Source organism: Lactuca virosa, chromosome 5 (genome assembly GCF_052849685.1).
Source record: "Lactuca virosa cultivar CGN04683 chromosome 5, Lactuca_virosa_CGN04683_v6, whole genome shotgun sequence".
NCBI classification, from domain to species: domain Eukaryota; kingdom Viridiplantae; phylum Streptophyta; class Magnoliopsida; order Asterales; family Asteraceae; genus Lactuca; species Lactuca virosa.
This window is the reverse complement of record NC_136430.1, coordinates 26,056,080-26,071,846: the sequence shown is the minus strand read 5'-3', so window position 1 is coordinate 26,071,846 and position 15,767 is coordinate 26,056,080. Positions and strand designations below refer to the sequence as shown.

The 15,767-nt window shown below is 39.3% G+C and overlaps 1 protein-coding gene across 1 annotated transcript; it reads left to right on the top strand.

The window, feature by feature from the left end:
- The first annotated feature begins 10,265 nt into the window (after nt 1-10,265).
- On the top strand, nt 10,266-14,998 carry LOC145111094 (uncharacterized). Its single transcript, XM_079047394.1, has 5 exons — nt 10,266-10,836; nt 10,933-11,553; nt 13,147-14,044; nt 14,150-14,287; nt 14,641-14,998. The coding sequence occupies exons 1-5, from the start codon at nt 10,266-10,268 to the stop codon at nt 14,996-14,998; spliced, it is 2,586 nt and encodes an 861-aa protein (XP_078903520.1).
- Nucleotides 14,999-15,767: the final 769 nt, after the last annotated feature.

Below are 15,767 nucleotides of genomic sequence, written 5' to 3'. Positions count from 1 at the left end.
ATGGTGTTATGTATTCGACAATTATATTTGACATGAGATGGTGATAAAAACTATGTTTTGGGAATCTTAAAAATGAAAATTTTATTTGAAAATTTTGAGTGTTACACTGGGTTAAGGGTAGAAGCGTCATTTCTCTCTTGGTGCAAGATTACACTCGGATGAAGGGTAGAATGGACATTTTTGCAATACAGTGAACATATCAGATCAGGATTAGATTGGAAAAACACAACTTTTGCAAAACTTTGCAATGAAATCTATCCGTACCATGTGAAATACTGGAATAATATGGCTCATTTACGAACCACAAATATAGTAATCCTACATATAAAACGATTGGGTTATTAATCGTTCATAAGTTTAAAATCTTGAAATAACTGTCTAAGGTATCAAATGTCCAAACCTCTCATCGTTCATAAGTTTAAAATCTTAAAAAAATTGTACACGACCATATAATTCATTTTTCTACACATAGAGATCAAAAGTTGCCAAAAGTGCCAAATAAAGTCCTGACCAAAATACCTCTGTCATACCTTATTGTACTTCTTGTATTGTTGCTTTTTCTCCACACATAATTGGTAAAATCATGGTTTACAAAAAAAAAAAAAGAAATTCAAGACTTACTAATCAAAGCTTGAGTTGATTAGGCTTACAAAGTGCATCAATTTCAGCATTGTTCCCAATAGTAACTTGCTTTTATATTTTATTACCAAGAAGCCTAATCACCTTAAACATAATTTATTTTATAAAAAGTTTAAATTCTTCATAAATATGATCAAAATGAATAACAATTGAAACATTTTAAAGATAAAATAACTAAAAGATAGACCCTAACACTTATTTGTTCATTCAATTCGACAATTAATAGATATAGTTATAACATTCATATATTATGTGGACAACAAAACTCATACGGTCCTACCAACTGTTGGTCAGATCACAAGAGTTTGAAACAGTTTGCACCAAATACTTTTTGAACCTGATTATAGATCCAACAGTCCTTATCAATGAGCTTTTTTATTCCTCAATAAATCTGTTATCAAAGAAAAAGACATAAATACAAATGTATTCAAATTATTTGAATGGAAGACAACATGTAACACCCGGTTCTTGGTACGTATTTTAATTAAAGTAAACTCATGTTTTGCTCTGGGACTCGGCGATTTGGAGGCCCTATCAGTCAAATGTGGTAGAGCTTGTTTCAACAAAAAAAAAACTCACAACTCATACTAATCTTACAAATCCAGATTTCATGTTGACAAACTGCAAAAAAAAAATGAAACTTACCTAAGATACTAGAACAATTTCTCAAGGAGATCTATTCATATCAAATGATATATATATATATATATATATATATATATATATATATATATATATGGGCCGGTACTACCGAAAGCATAAGATCTGCACGCGTATCAAGGAAGTCACGAACCCCAAGGGTTAGGTAGCTCCGAGTTGATATAGTAGATTTTATTATGAATCTGTTTCTGATGTTTTTCCGGTTTATTTTTAGTATGCCGATCACTAGAAGTTATGGATCAGGAGCTGGTGGTCCATCAAGGCTAGGATTGACTAACGATGAGATCTGTGAGATGATCACCACTTAGGTGACTATGGTTGTTAGGGAGGAGAATTTGGAGTTCTTTGGGTCTATTAAGACCGCCATGGTTGAGATGTTTGACAAGCGTTATGCTACTGTCATCGAGGTTGTTGCTGCCGCAGCCATTGCAGCGGTTGCTACTGCGAAAGTGTGGCAACCGTCAATTTCCGGTCAAGTCAAAGTCAAATAAAGTCAACAAGTCAAACCGGTCAACTCAATTAACCTTTGTATATTAGGGTTACATTCGTTTTTACTATTGGACAACACACCAACATAATGCAAGTATCACTTTAAGTCTTCCTATGTTCAGAAAATCTAAACCCTAATCAGGGTAAGTGGTGAAACTACTCGATAAAACATTGATACATGCCCTTCGGGGGTGTATAACACTCAAAATGGGATGTAACTAAGTCTACGGTCTTTGATCTACGAAGAAAAACATTAATAAAGGCTCCCGACAAAGTCTCTCTTAATCTCTCCCAAATCTCTCTAAGTATGTGAAATCTCTCCCAAATCTCTCTAAGTATGTGAAATCTCTCCCAAATCTCTCTAAGTATGAGAAATCTCTCCAAGTATGTGAAATCTCTCCCAAATCTCTCTAAGTATGTGAAATCTCTCCCAAATCTCTCTAAGTATGTGAAATCTCTCCCAAATCTCTCTAAGTATGAGAAATCTCTCCAAGTATGTGAAATCTCTCCCAAATCTCTCTAAGTATGTGAAATCTCTCCCAAATCTCTCTAAGTATGTGAAATCTCTCCCAAATCTCTCTAAGTATGAGAAATCTCTCCAAGTATGTGAAATCTCTCCCAAATCTCTCTAAGTATGTGAAATCTCTCCAAGTATGTGAAATCTCTCCAAGTATGTGAAACCTCTTAGGAACCGAACCTCCCTTAAGGAACCGAAGCCTCCTAGACCCGAAACCTCTTAGAACCGAACTCCTATTATAGGACTGAACTCACCTTCGGTTCGGGTTAAGTCCACTCGGTCCGAAACAAGCACTTCGGTTCAGTATATCTTCGGTCCCTTTCCTTGTTCGCCTGCTAGACTGCTCGGACCGAGCCCTCCTCTCGGTTCTAATCCATCAACCGAACCAGCCTTCGGTTCTAACCCTCTAAGGACCGAATCTTCGGCCAGACTTCGGAATTTTTCCTTTTCTTCCCGGTTTTCGACCCCGACTTCATTTAAAGCCCGTTTTTCATGATTTTAACGTGGGATTTTCACCCAAACTCATATTTTGACATATAAGACCCTATATATTCATAATTTAATCAGTTTTAAGGGAAAATCTTAGTCTAAGAATAAAAACTATTGGATAAGATTTTTAGGAGGAGTGTTGACTTTTCCATAAAGTTATGACACAAGCAACCTCCCATACCCACTTTATGACCATCCCTAGTCACTATTCCCTCCCACCTAGTCAACTATTTGTCCTTTCACCCTCTTTCTCCAGCTAAGGTCTTGATTCAAGGGCTGAAGATCTTCATCACTACTCCCACATTATTCACTCTTTCCCCAAAGAACAAACCCATTTCTCTCTCTCTCACTCACTCTCTCTAAACTCGAAATTCAAGGCTGTTCTTGAGCATTCTCCTTCACTTTTGGGTAAGTAATCTCATCTTTCACTTGATTATCTTACACTCTTTCACCCAAATCATGGAATCCTTACACAAATATCATTATATTTGTTCATAGAATCTTCAAATCTCCAAGCAACTCCCAAGTGTTCTTGACTTGGAAACCTCTTTTATTCCACCTTCATCTCAGAGAATAACTCAAGGTGAGTTCATACCCCTACATTTTCACATTTTCTTCAAGTTTTAGGGGGGGGGGGGGGGAATACAAGTTAAAAATACCAAAAACTTAACTAAACTCAAACAACAGCTTTCATCAGAAAAGTTGAGTCTTATTCACGGACTGTTTTGACCATCTTAAACTTAATATCTTTCAAAACTGTTTAATATGCAAATAGTTCAGATTCATAACTTTAAAATGACTACTTGCACATCTCCATACTATCTTTCTACAATTTATGGTGATTTTTACAAAACTGCCTATCATTTCCGAAATGAATTCGGACCAGTCTGTGAATATGAACGTTTTCACACAAGTTAGAGACTTCTAAAAATCATAATAAAAATTATGAATAAACTAGACACATTTTATGAACTCTCAGAGTTTACGGATTCAGTTTTTGACTTCGTATGATTTTTCTTAGATGTTTTTAAAACAATGCAGAAAGGTTAAAAACTAGTTACATAGTTTACAATATTAACAACACTTTGTAGTATGTTGAGCAAAGTGCTTAACAATAAGTTTCTAAATGTTGAATGTATTTCTTGTTAGTTTATCATCATAAACAGAAATTTAGTCATTTATGATAAGGATTCTTCATTCATTTCGAACACATACAATAAACTAAAATAAGTATAGTTTATGGATTTTACGATAGAAGCATACTACATGAAAAAGGTTTTACTCTCAACACAAATGGGTTTTCCATATACTACATGATAAACTATAAAAGTAATAGTTTATGGATTTCATATCACTAATTTATTTCATAAAAGGTGATTTCACTTCCACCACGGAAGATGTTTTATACTCAAACTATATGTAAACTAGTTAACGTAAGTTGTGAGACAATTCTTCCATCGTACTCTTAGAGTACGTGTTAAAATTCCTGTAAGTTATGACCAGAGTCTCTTATAGGGAGAGCGTAATAATTGTGTATAGATCTATATTGGGATTGACACCCCACACCTCGCTGCTAGCTACAGCCGGACCTGCAGGTCTGCGGGTGACAAGAGTCATAGGATCTTGACGTCTGGAAAACGTTGTTGCAGGTTAATTCTCGTTGTAATATGGTTATAACGACTCACATAGGGAGTTAACAATCTTTCAAGTTTACGGGGAAAATTTTACTTTAAAAAGGGGTTTTATCTATTTAAAACTACGAGCACATTACTATTATAAGCATTATAAGTACAAAACACACACATATTCTCGGTCTTAGGATTTAAGGCTACATAACTTTTATAAGGAAAATATTGGATTTTCTTTGGAAACACATTACTATTATAAGCATTATAAGTACAAAACACACACATATTCTCGGTCTTAGGATTTAAGGCTACATAACTTTTATAAGGAAAATATTGGATTTTCTTTGGAAACACATTACTATTATAAGCATTATAAGTATAAAACACACGCACATATTCTAGGTCTTGGGATTTAAAGCTATATAACTTTTATAAGGAAAATATTGGATTTTCTTTGGAAACACATTACTATTATAAACATTATAAGTGCAAAACACCCGCACATATTCTCGGTCTTGGGATTTAAGGCTACATAACTTTTTACAAGGAAAACAAGGGATTTTTCTTGAAGTATACATGACAAAGTACTAGGTTTACACTAAATGGATTTCATGATATTAAAACTACGTTTCATCTAGAATTGTTAGACTCCAGCTATAATTTCTAAGTGTACATGTTAGAGTTATATAAGGATCTAGTCATAATCGACTTAGAATTGGTGGGCCCGCCTCACTTCCCGTTCCTTGTTTGGTTGTGGACCTAGGGCAGACCCATTATATTCGACGGTTTATTTAACTTAAATTTTATATAACTTATATACGCTGTGTGATCATAGAAGGAATCTACGGGTCTTTCTAGGGTACATTATTGCATAACATATGAGTGTTCATTTTACACTTAGTAAAGAAAATATCTAATTTTCTGGAATCATACTCTATCGCTTTTACAAGGATAACGGCTTCTTTCTCAAATAAAACTCTTATGAACTCACCAACTTAATTGTTGACACTCTTTCAAAACTACTTGTATTCTTAGGAAATCAGTGAATCAGGAAATCAACAGCTTTTGAGGATGGGACGTTAAATCGTCAAACATTTCATTTTGTCATCATAGTGTAATTAATTTGAAACATGTAAACACATACTATGGTGTAACTTTTTAAATTATATCTATGATGGTTGTATTTACGTTGAGCACTATTATACTCGTTGTTGTGATACTATACATGAAGTCCTCCACCGCCGGACGTTTCCGCCATCCTTGGTTTGGGGGTGTGACAGATTGGTATCAGAGCCAGGTTTATAGTGAGCTAAGTATATCGAACCACATAAGATATACAAACTATAAATGCATTGGGACTAAAGTCTATGATTAAACATTTTCAAATAACTATACTTTTAGAAATAAAAAGTTTCCTGTTAAAAGTACATACATGCATACCGATATAGTGTCATGTCTAAGGAAAACACAAAAGTTAAAAATAGAGGAGTTGTGCAATATGAATATGCCTTGGGATATGCAAGCAAGTCTGGGAGGAATATAGCCTGATCAACTATATTCGTCCGATAAGTGACTAGTATGTGCCGGGGGATAGTCATAGTGGACAACAAGTCTATCAACTTACCAACACCCATACAAGCAAATCGTTAAGAGCCAAACATAACATTTAAAATACTATAGGAGTATTTTTGTGGTGCTATAATTTATGTGAAAACTGAACAGATTCTTGCTAGTAGATTTACAATCACTAAGTGGATACGCTAAAGTTATATATAACTTAGATATCATAGACTTAGAATCTGTGATCATTGCTTTACTTCCTGTTCCTTGTTTGGTTGTGGTTTTGGAGTATGATCACTTATTCGAAGGTCTATCATATCTTTTGTTATATGTAACGGGTATGCACCATGTCATTATAGAAGTAACTAAGGAGGATCAAACCCCCATAAGTATTTCTAGGAATATGATTATTATATGCCTCTTACCTCACCCCTATTCTCGCACGAACATCATGGCAAGATTTTGCTTACCAGGAGACCCCTACTTTCCAAACCCGGAGAGTTAGTGAGTGATGAGGAAAAGAGTCGGAGGTGGAGCCAGAGGTCGACAACTCTCCTTACATAGCCAGGGCTCTCGCGAACCGTTCCGACTACATCGAACCTGTGCCCCGTTGGGCAGCATTGATCGAGGGGTGGAGTCGCCATCAGCAACAACAATCGCCATTTGGGGACCAACAAGGTTGCAGTAACCTCAACCATCGGGGACCAAAACAGGGAGACTGCGAATCGAGTTCGGGAACTGCGTGCTTCTATAGACGCTACCATCTCACAAACTCGAGACTTAGAAAGAGACTGCTATTTCAGAGACCAACTCATTAAGGACATTATCGCCGCTCATGCGAAGGCAAAGGAGTATCAAGATAGACACTCGACGCTCGAAGAGAGAGTGGTCACAGCCGAGCATAGTGATAGTTTCATTTTATTTACTTCTTTTTATAGTATATTTTAGCACATTCCATCTCATTTTAGTTAATCTTCATGCATATTTTCTCTTTTTGTTATTTTTTCTCCTTTACCGGGTGCTTTCCAGTCTTTTGAGCTTATTTGCAGGATTTATCGAAGACTATTTGTCATTGGAGGTATGGAAGGAGTGCGGGACTATTAGGGACTTGCAATTTGTTCGTGAACTTGAAGTGTGGCGATTGGGCTCGGTGTCAGTACAAGCGGGATGCGCGTTGGATTTTATATTGGACGAGGACTCGAGTTGAGGAAGATTAAGGAGCATTGGATCAATCAAAGAAGGCTTTGGAATGGCACAAATGGGCTCTAAGGAATTATGCATGTGGGCTGAAGTGTGAATGAGAAGATTGGGCTAGATTGCATGTTAAATGGCCCAAGTCCCACATTCAGCGTGACCCACACGGTCCGCGTGGACCCATACGCGGTCCGCGTGAAATGTGCTGACTTGATTCCGAGTTTTGACTTGTTGACTCTACTTGTGGAAAGTTGGTGGGTAGCTTTTGGGCAAATTTTTGAATCGGGAATTAAACCTTATCTGCTGGAGTTTGGGAGCATTCTTGAGGATTATCACTTGAAGAACACCCACAATTCTCTCTCAAGGAGGCTTTGGAAGATTTGAAGATTTTTTGAAGATTAGTGTAATTTCTTTCCATCTTACAACTAGAACAATGTTTGGTACCACTAAACTATATTGCATTTCTTTTACTTTGGCCATGATTGGCTAAACTCTCATTTGGTTGATTAGGGTTTAATCCCATGGATGATTGGTTGTTTTGAAGACTATTATTATCTTGTGTTGAAATTTATGGAAATGTTTTCTAGTTAAACATCTTGTTGTGTTTATTTATCTTTGATCATGAGCTTAGATGAATGAATGCTTATTTTTGTTGACTAATTTCTTGGTTAAGTAATGGACTTTCAAATTAGTAAGCAAAAAATGGTTTATATGTTTGTTTTCATTTCATTTAGATCATGGAAATGTTTCCTCCATAATGATAATGTAAGCATTTGATTATCTTTTGGACTTGGTAACTCTTACAACTTAAAGCTAATTGATTTTCACAAGATTTTATGCTTCATTGATTTTGTGACTTCAATTAAGGAAATATGTTAAGAGCTCCTCTAGCCATTTTAATATCTAAGAAGAGTTGAGGCAATTTGTGCTTATGAATTGCTATAGCCAAGTTAAACCAATTCACAAGTGTTATTCTATTTAGTCTAATGATAAGTCAACCATGTCATCCATGTGGTGTACCCAAAATCAACCAATTTCACTTCATTGAATTTAATCAAATCTTTTACTTGTTTACTTGTCATATTTACATTCTAGTTAGTTTTAATTTTGTCAAGCAATCAAAAAGAACTAACCCCCCCCTCCCCTCCATTTTTATTTTATTGTTATTTTACAAGTACTTTTGCAAAGAGATTTTCCATAGAGTTATAAATTGAGCCAATCTCCGTGGATCGACCCCTTTACCACTATACACTATTTTAGTGTAAAAGATTTAGGGTTATTTATTTTTGTTGGCCTCGACAACCACCAAATTTTGGCGCCGTTGCCGGGGATTGGTTTATTTTTAATCAATTTGTTTCTCTATGCCCAGATCTCAGCGTACAGGTGACTTGATTTACAACCCAGAAATTGAAAAAGAAGCAAGGCGTTTGGCGAAGGAAAAGCGAATTGAACGTGGTCAAACTTCTAATCCTAACGGGGATCCGGAGGTTGAACCCGCTTCATCAAGTGACACGGAACCCGATTCTAGTCCCGACCCTCGCCAAGAAATTCCCGAAACACCACCTCTACAACAAAATTCACCCATTATTGAACCAATTGAAATGGCGGACGAAGGAGAAGTTCACGAAAGAACTTTAAGGCAAATGATGGAAACCGATGTTACACAAACTCCAACCGGTATCAATTACCCGGTTTTGGAAGGAGGTTCGGAATTGAAGTCAAGTTTAGTCCATCACCTCCCAACTTTTCATGGATTGGAGAATGAAGACCCACATAAGCATTTGAAGATGTTCCACATTATTTGCACTAGCATGAAGCCACAAGGGTCAACCGATGACCAAATCAAGCTAAGGGCATTCCCCTTTTCATTGGCCGATAGAGCAAAGGATTGGTTATTCTATCTTCCCCCGGGGTCGATCAACTCATGGACCGACATGGCAAGAGCTTTTCTTGATAAGTTCTATCCCGCTTCAATAGTCTCAAGTCTTAGAAATGAGATTTGTGGAATTCGCCAAGGTCAAAATGAGACTTTTCATGATTATTGGGAGAGATTCAACAATTTGTGTTATAGTTGCCCACAACACCAAATTCCGGAACAATTCCTCATTCAACACTTCTATGAGGGATTGTTACCAATGGAGAGAAGACTAGTTGATGCCTCAAGTGGTGGAGATGTCTTTAGTAAAACCCCACAACAAACAAGACAATTTTTCAACACCATAGCCGCAAACTCCCAACACTTTGGCCCGCGCCAAGACATGAAAAGAGATACAAAACACAAAGTCAATGAAGTGGGAACATCGAACCTCGAGTCTCAAATCAAAGATCTAACCTCCGTTGTCCAAAAGCTAGCCATGGGACAAACTCCAAAAGTGATGGTTTGTGGGATATGTGCAACAATGGGACATCCTATGGATATGTGTCCAATTCTTCAAGAAGATGTGGAACATGTAAATGCCACGGGAGAGTTCCAAAATTACCACAACAAGCCATCCGGTTACCAAAATGCTTACAATTCAAGTTGGAAGCCAAATCTCAACGTGAGCTACAACCCAAGACCATTGCCTCAAAATGCATTGGTTAGACCTTCCTATCCACCACCACAACCTCATTACCAACATCCACAACCACACTATCAATCCAAACCACACTCTCCACACCACCAACAACCTCCTCAATCCCAACCAAGTAGCTCCGGAATGTCCCTTGAAGACATTGTCAAATCCCTAGCCACTAGTACCCAACAATTCCAAAAAGAGACAAGAACTAGTATCTCCAACCTTGAAGCACAAATGGGAGATATAGTTACATCTATAAGCAAGTTGGAGTCCCATGGTAAACTCCCTTCTCAAACCGAAAAGAATCCAAATGTCAATGTGGTGACCTTGAGAAGTGGCAAACAAACCGGAGAAAGTAGTTCAAAGAAGAAGCCAAGGGATGAAGAGGAATAAATAGAAGTCATTCCCATTGAAGAACCTATAGTCAAGAATGATGCACAATCCGGAGCCCCAAAGAAGACAACCCCTCTAGTGACTCCAATAGCCACTCAACCGCCATTCCCCTCCCGACTTGCAACTTCGAAGAAGAAAATGGAGGAAAAAGAGATTTTGGACACCTTCCGAAAGGTGGAAGTAAACATCCCTCTACTTGATGAAATCAAGAAAATCCCGAGATATGCAAAGTTTTTGAAAGAACTTTGTACCAACAAGAGGAAGTTGAAGGGAAATGAGAAAAATTCGATGAATGAAAACGCATCCGCGGTTTTACAAAGGAAGCTTCCACCCAAGTGCAAATATCCGGGAATGTTTACGGTTCCTTGCAAGATAGGAGATGTCACTTTTAGTAGTGCCATGCTTGACCTTGGTGCTTCTATTAACGCCATGCCCTATTCGGTGTATGAATCATTGAATGTTGGACCTTTAAGTGAAACCAGTGTCATAATCTCTCTTGCGGATAAATCAAGTGTCTTTCCTAGAGGTGTTTTGGAGGATGTCCTAGTGCAAGTAAACCAATTGGTCTTCCCGGCGGATTTCTATGTGATTTATCTAGATGAACAAGTGTCCTCAAAGTCGGGTATAATTTTACTTGGGAGACCATTCTTGAAGACGACTAGAACAAAGATTGATGTGTATGCGGGAAGCTTAACAATGGAGTTTGATGGTGAAACAATAAGTTTTAACATTTATGATGCTATGAGATATCCTAGTGATGTTTCATCCTTGTGTTTTGTTGATGTTATTGAACCATTAACCCAAGAGTTGTTCGAGTTGTCTAATGGTGACACGTTGGAGATGGTTTTGAGCAAAGGGTTTGATTGTGGAAAGTTAGCCAAGAAGTTGAAGCTCTACTCACTAGACCCCGAAGTTGAAAGATTGGTTAACAATTTGGAGATCAAGAAGACCACTCAATTTAGTGTGAAGCAAATTGAATTACCTCAAACTCACACGAGATTGCCACCCTCCCTTGTTCAACCTCCGGAATCAGAATTGAAGGTCCTTCCTCAACATTTGAAGTATGCGTACTTAGGAAACAACGAGACTCTTCCGGTCATCATTTCAACTCACTTAACCGAATGTGAAGAAGTGCAACTCCTCAAGGTTTTGAGGGAGCATAAAGAAGCCATGGGTTGGACGATTGTGGATATCAAAGGGTTGAGCCCCTCCACTTGCATGCACAAAATTCTAATGGAGGATGAATGCAAGCCAAGTAGAGACGCGCAAAGAATGTTGAATCCGCCAATGATGGAAGTGGTCAAGAAAGAGATTTTGAAGCTCTTAGATGCGGGAATGATCTATCCAATCTTGTATAGCAAGTGGGTGAGCCCGGTGCAAGTCGTTCCAAAGAAGAGGGGAATCACGGTAGTCGAGAACAACAAAGGTATGATGGTCCCCACCCGTGTGCAAAACGGGTGGAGAGTATGTATTGACTACCGCAAACTCAATGCAAGCACAAGAAAAGATCACTTCCCATTACCTTTCATTGACCAAATGTTAGAAAGGTTGGCCGGGAAATCACATTATTGTTGTCTAGACGGGTACTCCGGTTTTCACCAAATCCCGGTGGCACCGGAAGACCAAGAAAAGACAACAATTACATGTCCATTTGGCACTTTCGCATATCGGAGAATGCCATTTGGATTATGTAACGCCCCGACCACTTTCCAACGTTGCATGGTTAGTATCTTTTCCGAATATGTCGAAAACATAATTGAGGGTTTTATGGACGATTTTACGGTATATGGAAATTCCTTTCAAGAGTGTTTGACCAATCTCACCAAAATTTTGAAAAGATGTATTGAAACAAATTTGGTTTTAAATTTTGAGAAGTGTCATTTCATGGTGAGTCAAGGTCTCATTTTGGGTCACATTGTGTCAAAGAAAGGAATTGAGGTAGATAAGGCCAAAATTGATGTTATTCAAAGCTTACCTTACCCGACTTGTGTTCGGGAAGTTCGTTCTTTTTTGGGCCATGCAGGTTTCTACCGACGATTCATCAAGGACTTTTCAAAGATAACAAGACCAATGTGCCAACTCTTGCAAAAGGATGTTGATTTCGAGTTCAATGAGGCGTGCAAAGAAGCTTTCGATAAGCTCAAGGAGTTGCTTACATCCGCCCCCATCATGCAAGCACCAAATTAGGATCTCCCCTTTGAGATCATGTGTGATGCAAGCAACTATGCAATAGGCGTCGTTTTGGGTCAAAAGAATGGACGAGCCTCCCATGTGATCTACTATGCATCGAGAACACTAGACAATGCTCAAAGCAACTACTCTACTACGGAGAAGGAGCTATTGACCATAGTGTTCGTCGTGGAGAAATTTAGACAATACCTACTTGGTACCAAGGTCATTGTGTATTCGGATCACGCAACTCTTAAGTACTTGATGACGAAGAAAGATGCAAATCCTAGACTCATCCGGTGGATTTTATTGTTACAAGAATTTGATTTGGAAATCCGGGACAAGAGTGGATGCGAGAACCTTGTTGCCGACCACCTAAGCCGGATCACTTCAAATGAAACTCCTCTCCCTTTGCGGGACGAGTTTCCGGATGAGCATCTCTTTTCCCTTACTCAATCTACTCCTTGGTATGCCGATATCGTTAACTTTTTGGTCACGAAAAGGTATCCCGACACATTCACACGTGCTCAAAAAGACAAGCTCAAAAGTGATGCAAAATACTATGTGTGGGATGAACCTTATTTGTGGAAACATTGTCCCGATCAAATTATTAGGCGATGTGTGCCCCAACAAGAGCATCAATCTATTTTACAATTTTGTCATGAACTTGCTTGTGGGGGACACTTCGGACCTAGCCGGACCTTGAGAAACGTCCTTGAGTGTGGACTATTTTGGCCAACCATGTCACGCGATTGTTACTTGTTTTGCAAAAGTTGTGAACGGTGCCAAAGGACGGGGAACATTTCACAAAAGAATGAAATGCCACAAAATCTCATCCTTGTTTGTGAAGTTTTTGACGTATGGGGGATTGATTTCATGGGCCCATTCCCCGTTTCGTTTGGCAACGTTTACATCTTGCTCGCGGTTGACTATGTTTCTAAGTGGGTTGAGGCCAAAGCTACACGATCGGACGATGCCAAAACGGTTATCGAGTTTTTGAAGTCTAATGTTTTTGTGAGGTTTGGTGTGCCTAGGGCTTTGATTAGTGATAGGGGGACACACTTTTGCAACAAGATGATGGAGGCTTTATTGAAGAAGTACAACATGACCCACCGTGTTTCAACCGCCTACCACCCTCAAACGAACGGTCAAGCGGAAGTTTCAAATCGTGAGGTGAAGAGTATCCTTGAGAAAATGGTGAATCCCTCAAGGAAAGATTGTAGTTTAAGGCTTGATGATGCCTTATGGGCCTATCGGACCGCGTACAAGACCCCGATAGGAATGTCTCCATTTAGGTTGGTTTTTGGAAAACCTTGTCATCTTCCCGTGGAATTGGAACACCGTGCATTTTGGGCGGTCAAGCAATGCAACTTCAACATCGATGAAGCGGGAAGGCATAGGAAGCTTCAACTTCAAGAGTTAGAGGAGTTGAGAAATGACTCCTATGAAAACTCAAGAATTTACAAGGAGAAGACGAAACTTTTCCATGACAAGTCCATTACCCGCAAGCATTTCGAGTCGGGACATAGGGGTTTGCTTTACCATTCGCGATTGAAATTATTTCCTGGAAAGTTGAGGTCAAGATGGATGGGTCCATTTGTTGTGCTAAAAGTCTTTGAGCATGGAGCGGTTGAGATTCAAAGTGAAGAAACGGGGCAAATCTTTAAAGTCAATGGGCATCGATTGAAACCTTTCTATGAAGGTTTTAACGCAAATGTCCTAGATGTCATCCAATTGGATGCCCCGGTGTACTGAAATCAACAGGGAAGCACGTCTCGCCAAATACATTAAAGAGGGGCATTTTTGGAAAACTAAAAGTTTTCATCTTTTCTAGTTCCGAATAAATGTTGTAGATGGACCATTTTTGCATTTAACATCTCTTCTTCTTCCTTCTTGCAGTCAAAGAATGTTGGATTTGAAGGCACGGTGTTCGTATTGGTCAAAGAGCAAAAAATTGAGAAAAATGGCAACAGCACTCACGCGGTCCGCGTGTACTCCAAGGGCCGTCCGCGTTAATAAACAAATGGACCGCGTGTGGTCCCCTAAACTGTCCGCGTCCATTTTTCAGAAAACAGAAGACTTTCAAGCCAATTCACGCGGTCCGCGTGTACTCGTGGCTCTGTCCGCGTGTTTATTAAAACGGACCGCGTGTACTCCAGCATTTGACCGCGTGTAAATTATGCAAGACAGAATGATTTTTCGTTTATTCACGCGTCCGCATGAGGTGTTGACCAACGTTGACTCGTTTTTGACCAGGTTTGACCGCAACTTAACCCCACTTATACTCCAGCCGGCCCTTCCTTCTTCCCATTCCTTCTTATTCCTTTCTCTTAACCTCCATTAGAACACCTCCTTCTCCTCCACTAAAACTCAGTTTCCCGTCAAGCCGCCGGTCGGAATTCCGCGAGACCACCGCCATTCTTCACCAATTTCCGAGCTCTACAAACCCCACTAAAAAACCGGTCCGATCTGTTGCTGTAACTCCAGGCGCCACCACCACTCAACCGCCACTTTCCGGCCGTTTTCCGGCCAACTCCGGCCACCTCTCGCGATTCCGACACCACCATTGTACTCCCCTTGGACAAGGCTACAAACCCCACCAAAAATATCTTTCAAAGTTCGCCGGAAAATTTCGCCGGAATTTCAAGCCATTGCTGGATTCATCGGGTTTTCGCGGTAAATTGCTTCTCGCGGGATATTGAACAAAGTTTAAAGCTTGGGGTGGAGAGTTGCAAGATTTTCAAATCCCGAATTTTCGCGCGCAAATTTTGAACTTTCAACAAAAACGGGTACTTTCTTTCCTTTATTTTAATTGAACAATATGCATGTCTCTGAACAACAATTCATATGCTATTGCGTCAAATGAGTTTAGGAATTATTTCTTGCTTTGATTGTTGAACTGCTTTAGAAGTCCATAGGGAGTCGGTTGGTGATTTGGATTGAAATATCGTTTGTTGAGATTGTGGTTCGTGTAGTGGTTATTTTTCGTGCAGGTAGTCCATGTCCACATCTAGGAAGCGCCCGGCTGCTGCCCGAGGCAAAGCCCCAGCTAGAAACCAAGATGATGCTCCCGATATTCCAAGATTTTGGGATGCCAAGGCGGCCGAAAATTACACGAAGAGCTTGCCTAGAAAGGTTGCATCCACCAAGTTCGTGTGCAAACCCACACTTATCTCATTAGGGGTTCTTGAGGGGGTCACCCAATTGTTCCGTAACATTGGGTGGGAAAACCTTCTCAATCTAATGACACACACTTACGAGCTCCCTACTAGAGAGTTTCTGGCCGATTGCGGGTACGATAGCGAAAGAAAAAAAGCCGCATTCCAACTTCTGGGGGACCGAAGGTTTATTGATTTTGCTACAATAAACGACATCTTGGGCTTACCTTCTTCGAGCACATCCACGATTTTCGACGTTTTGCCTGCTGAGTTCAACCATGAGACGTTTTGGATGGAGATCACCGGGGGTATC

Bases quoted from the DNA above. Each gene is read 5' to 3' on its own strand.
- LOC145111094 (XM_079047394.1), top strand. From the start codon at position 10,266: ATGGAGGAAAAAGAGATTTTGGACACCTTCCGAAAGGTGGAAGTAAAC. The intron at 14,045-14,149 runs GTACTGAAATCA...TAAATGTTGTAG, and splicing joins ATCCAATTGGATGCCCCGGT to ATGGACCATTTTTGCATTTA. The intron at 14,288-14,640 runs GTACTCCAAGGG...AACCTCCATTAG, and splicing joins AGCACTCACGCGGTCCGCGT to AACACCTCCTTCTCCTCCAC.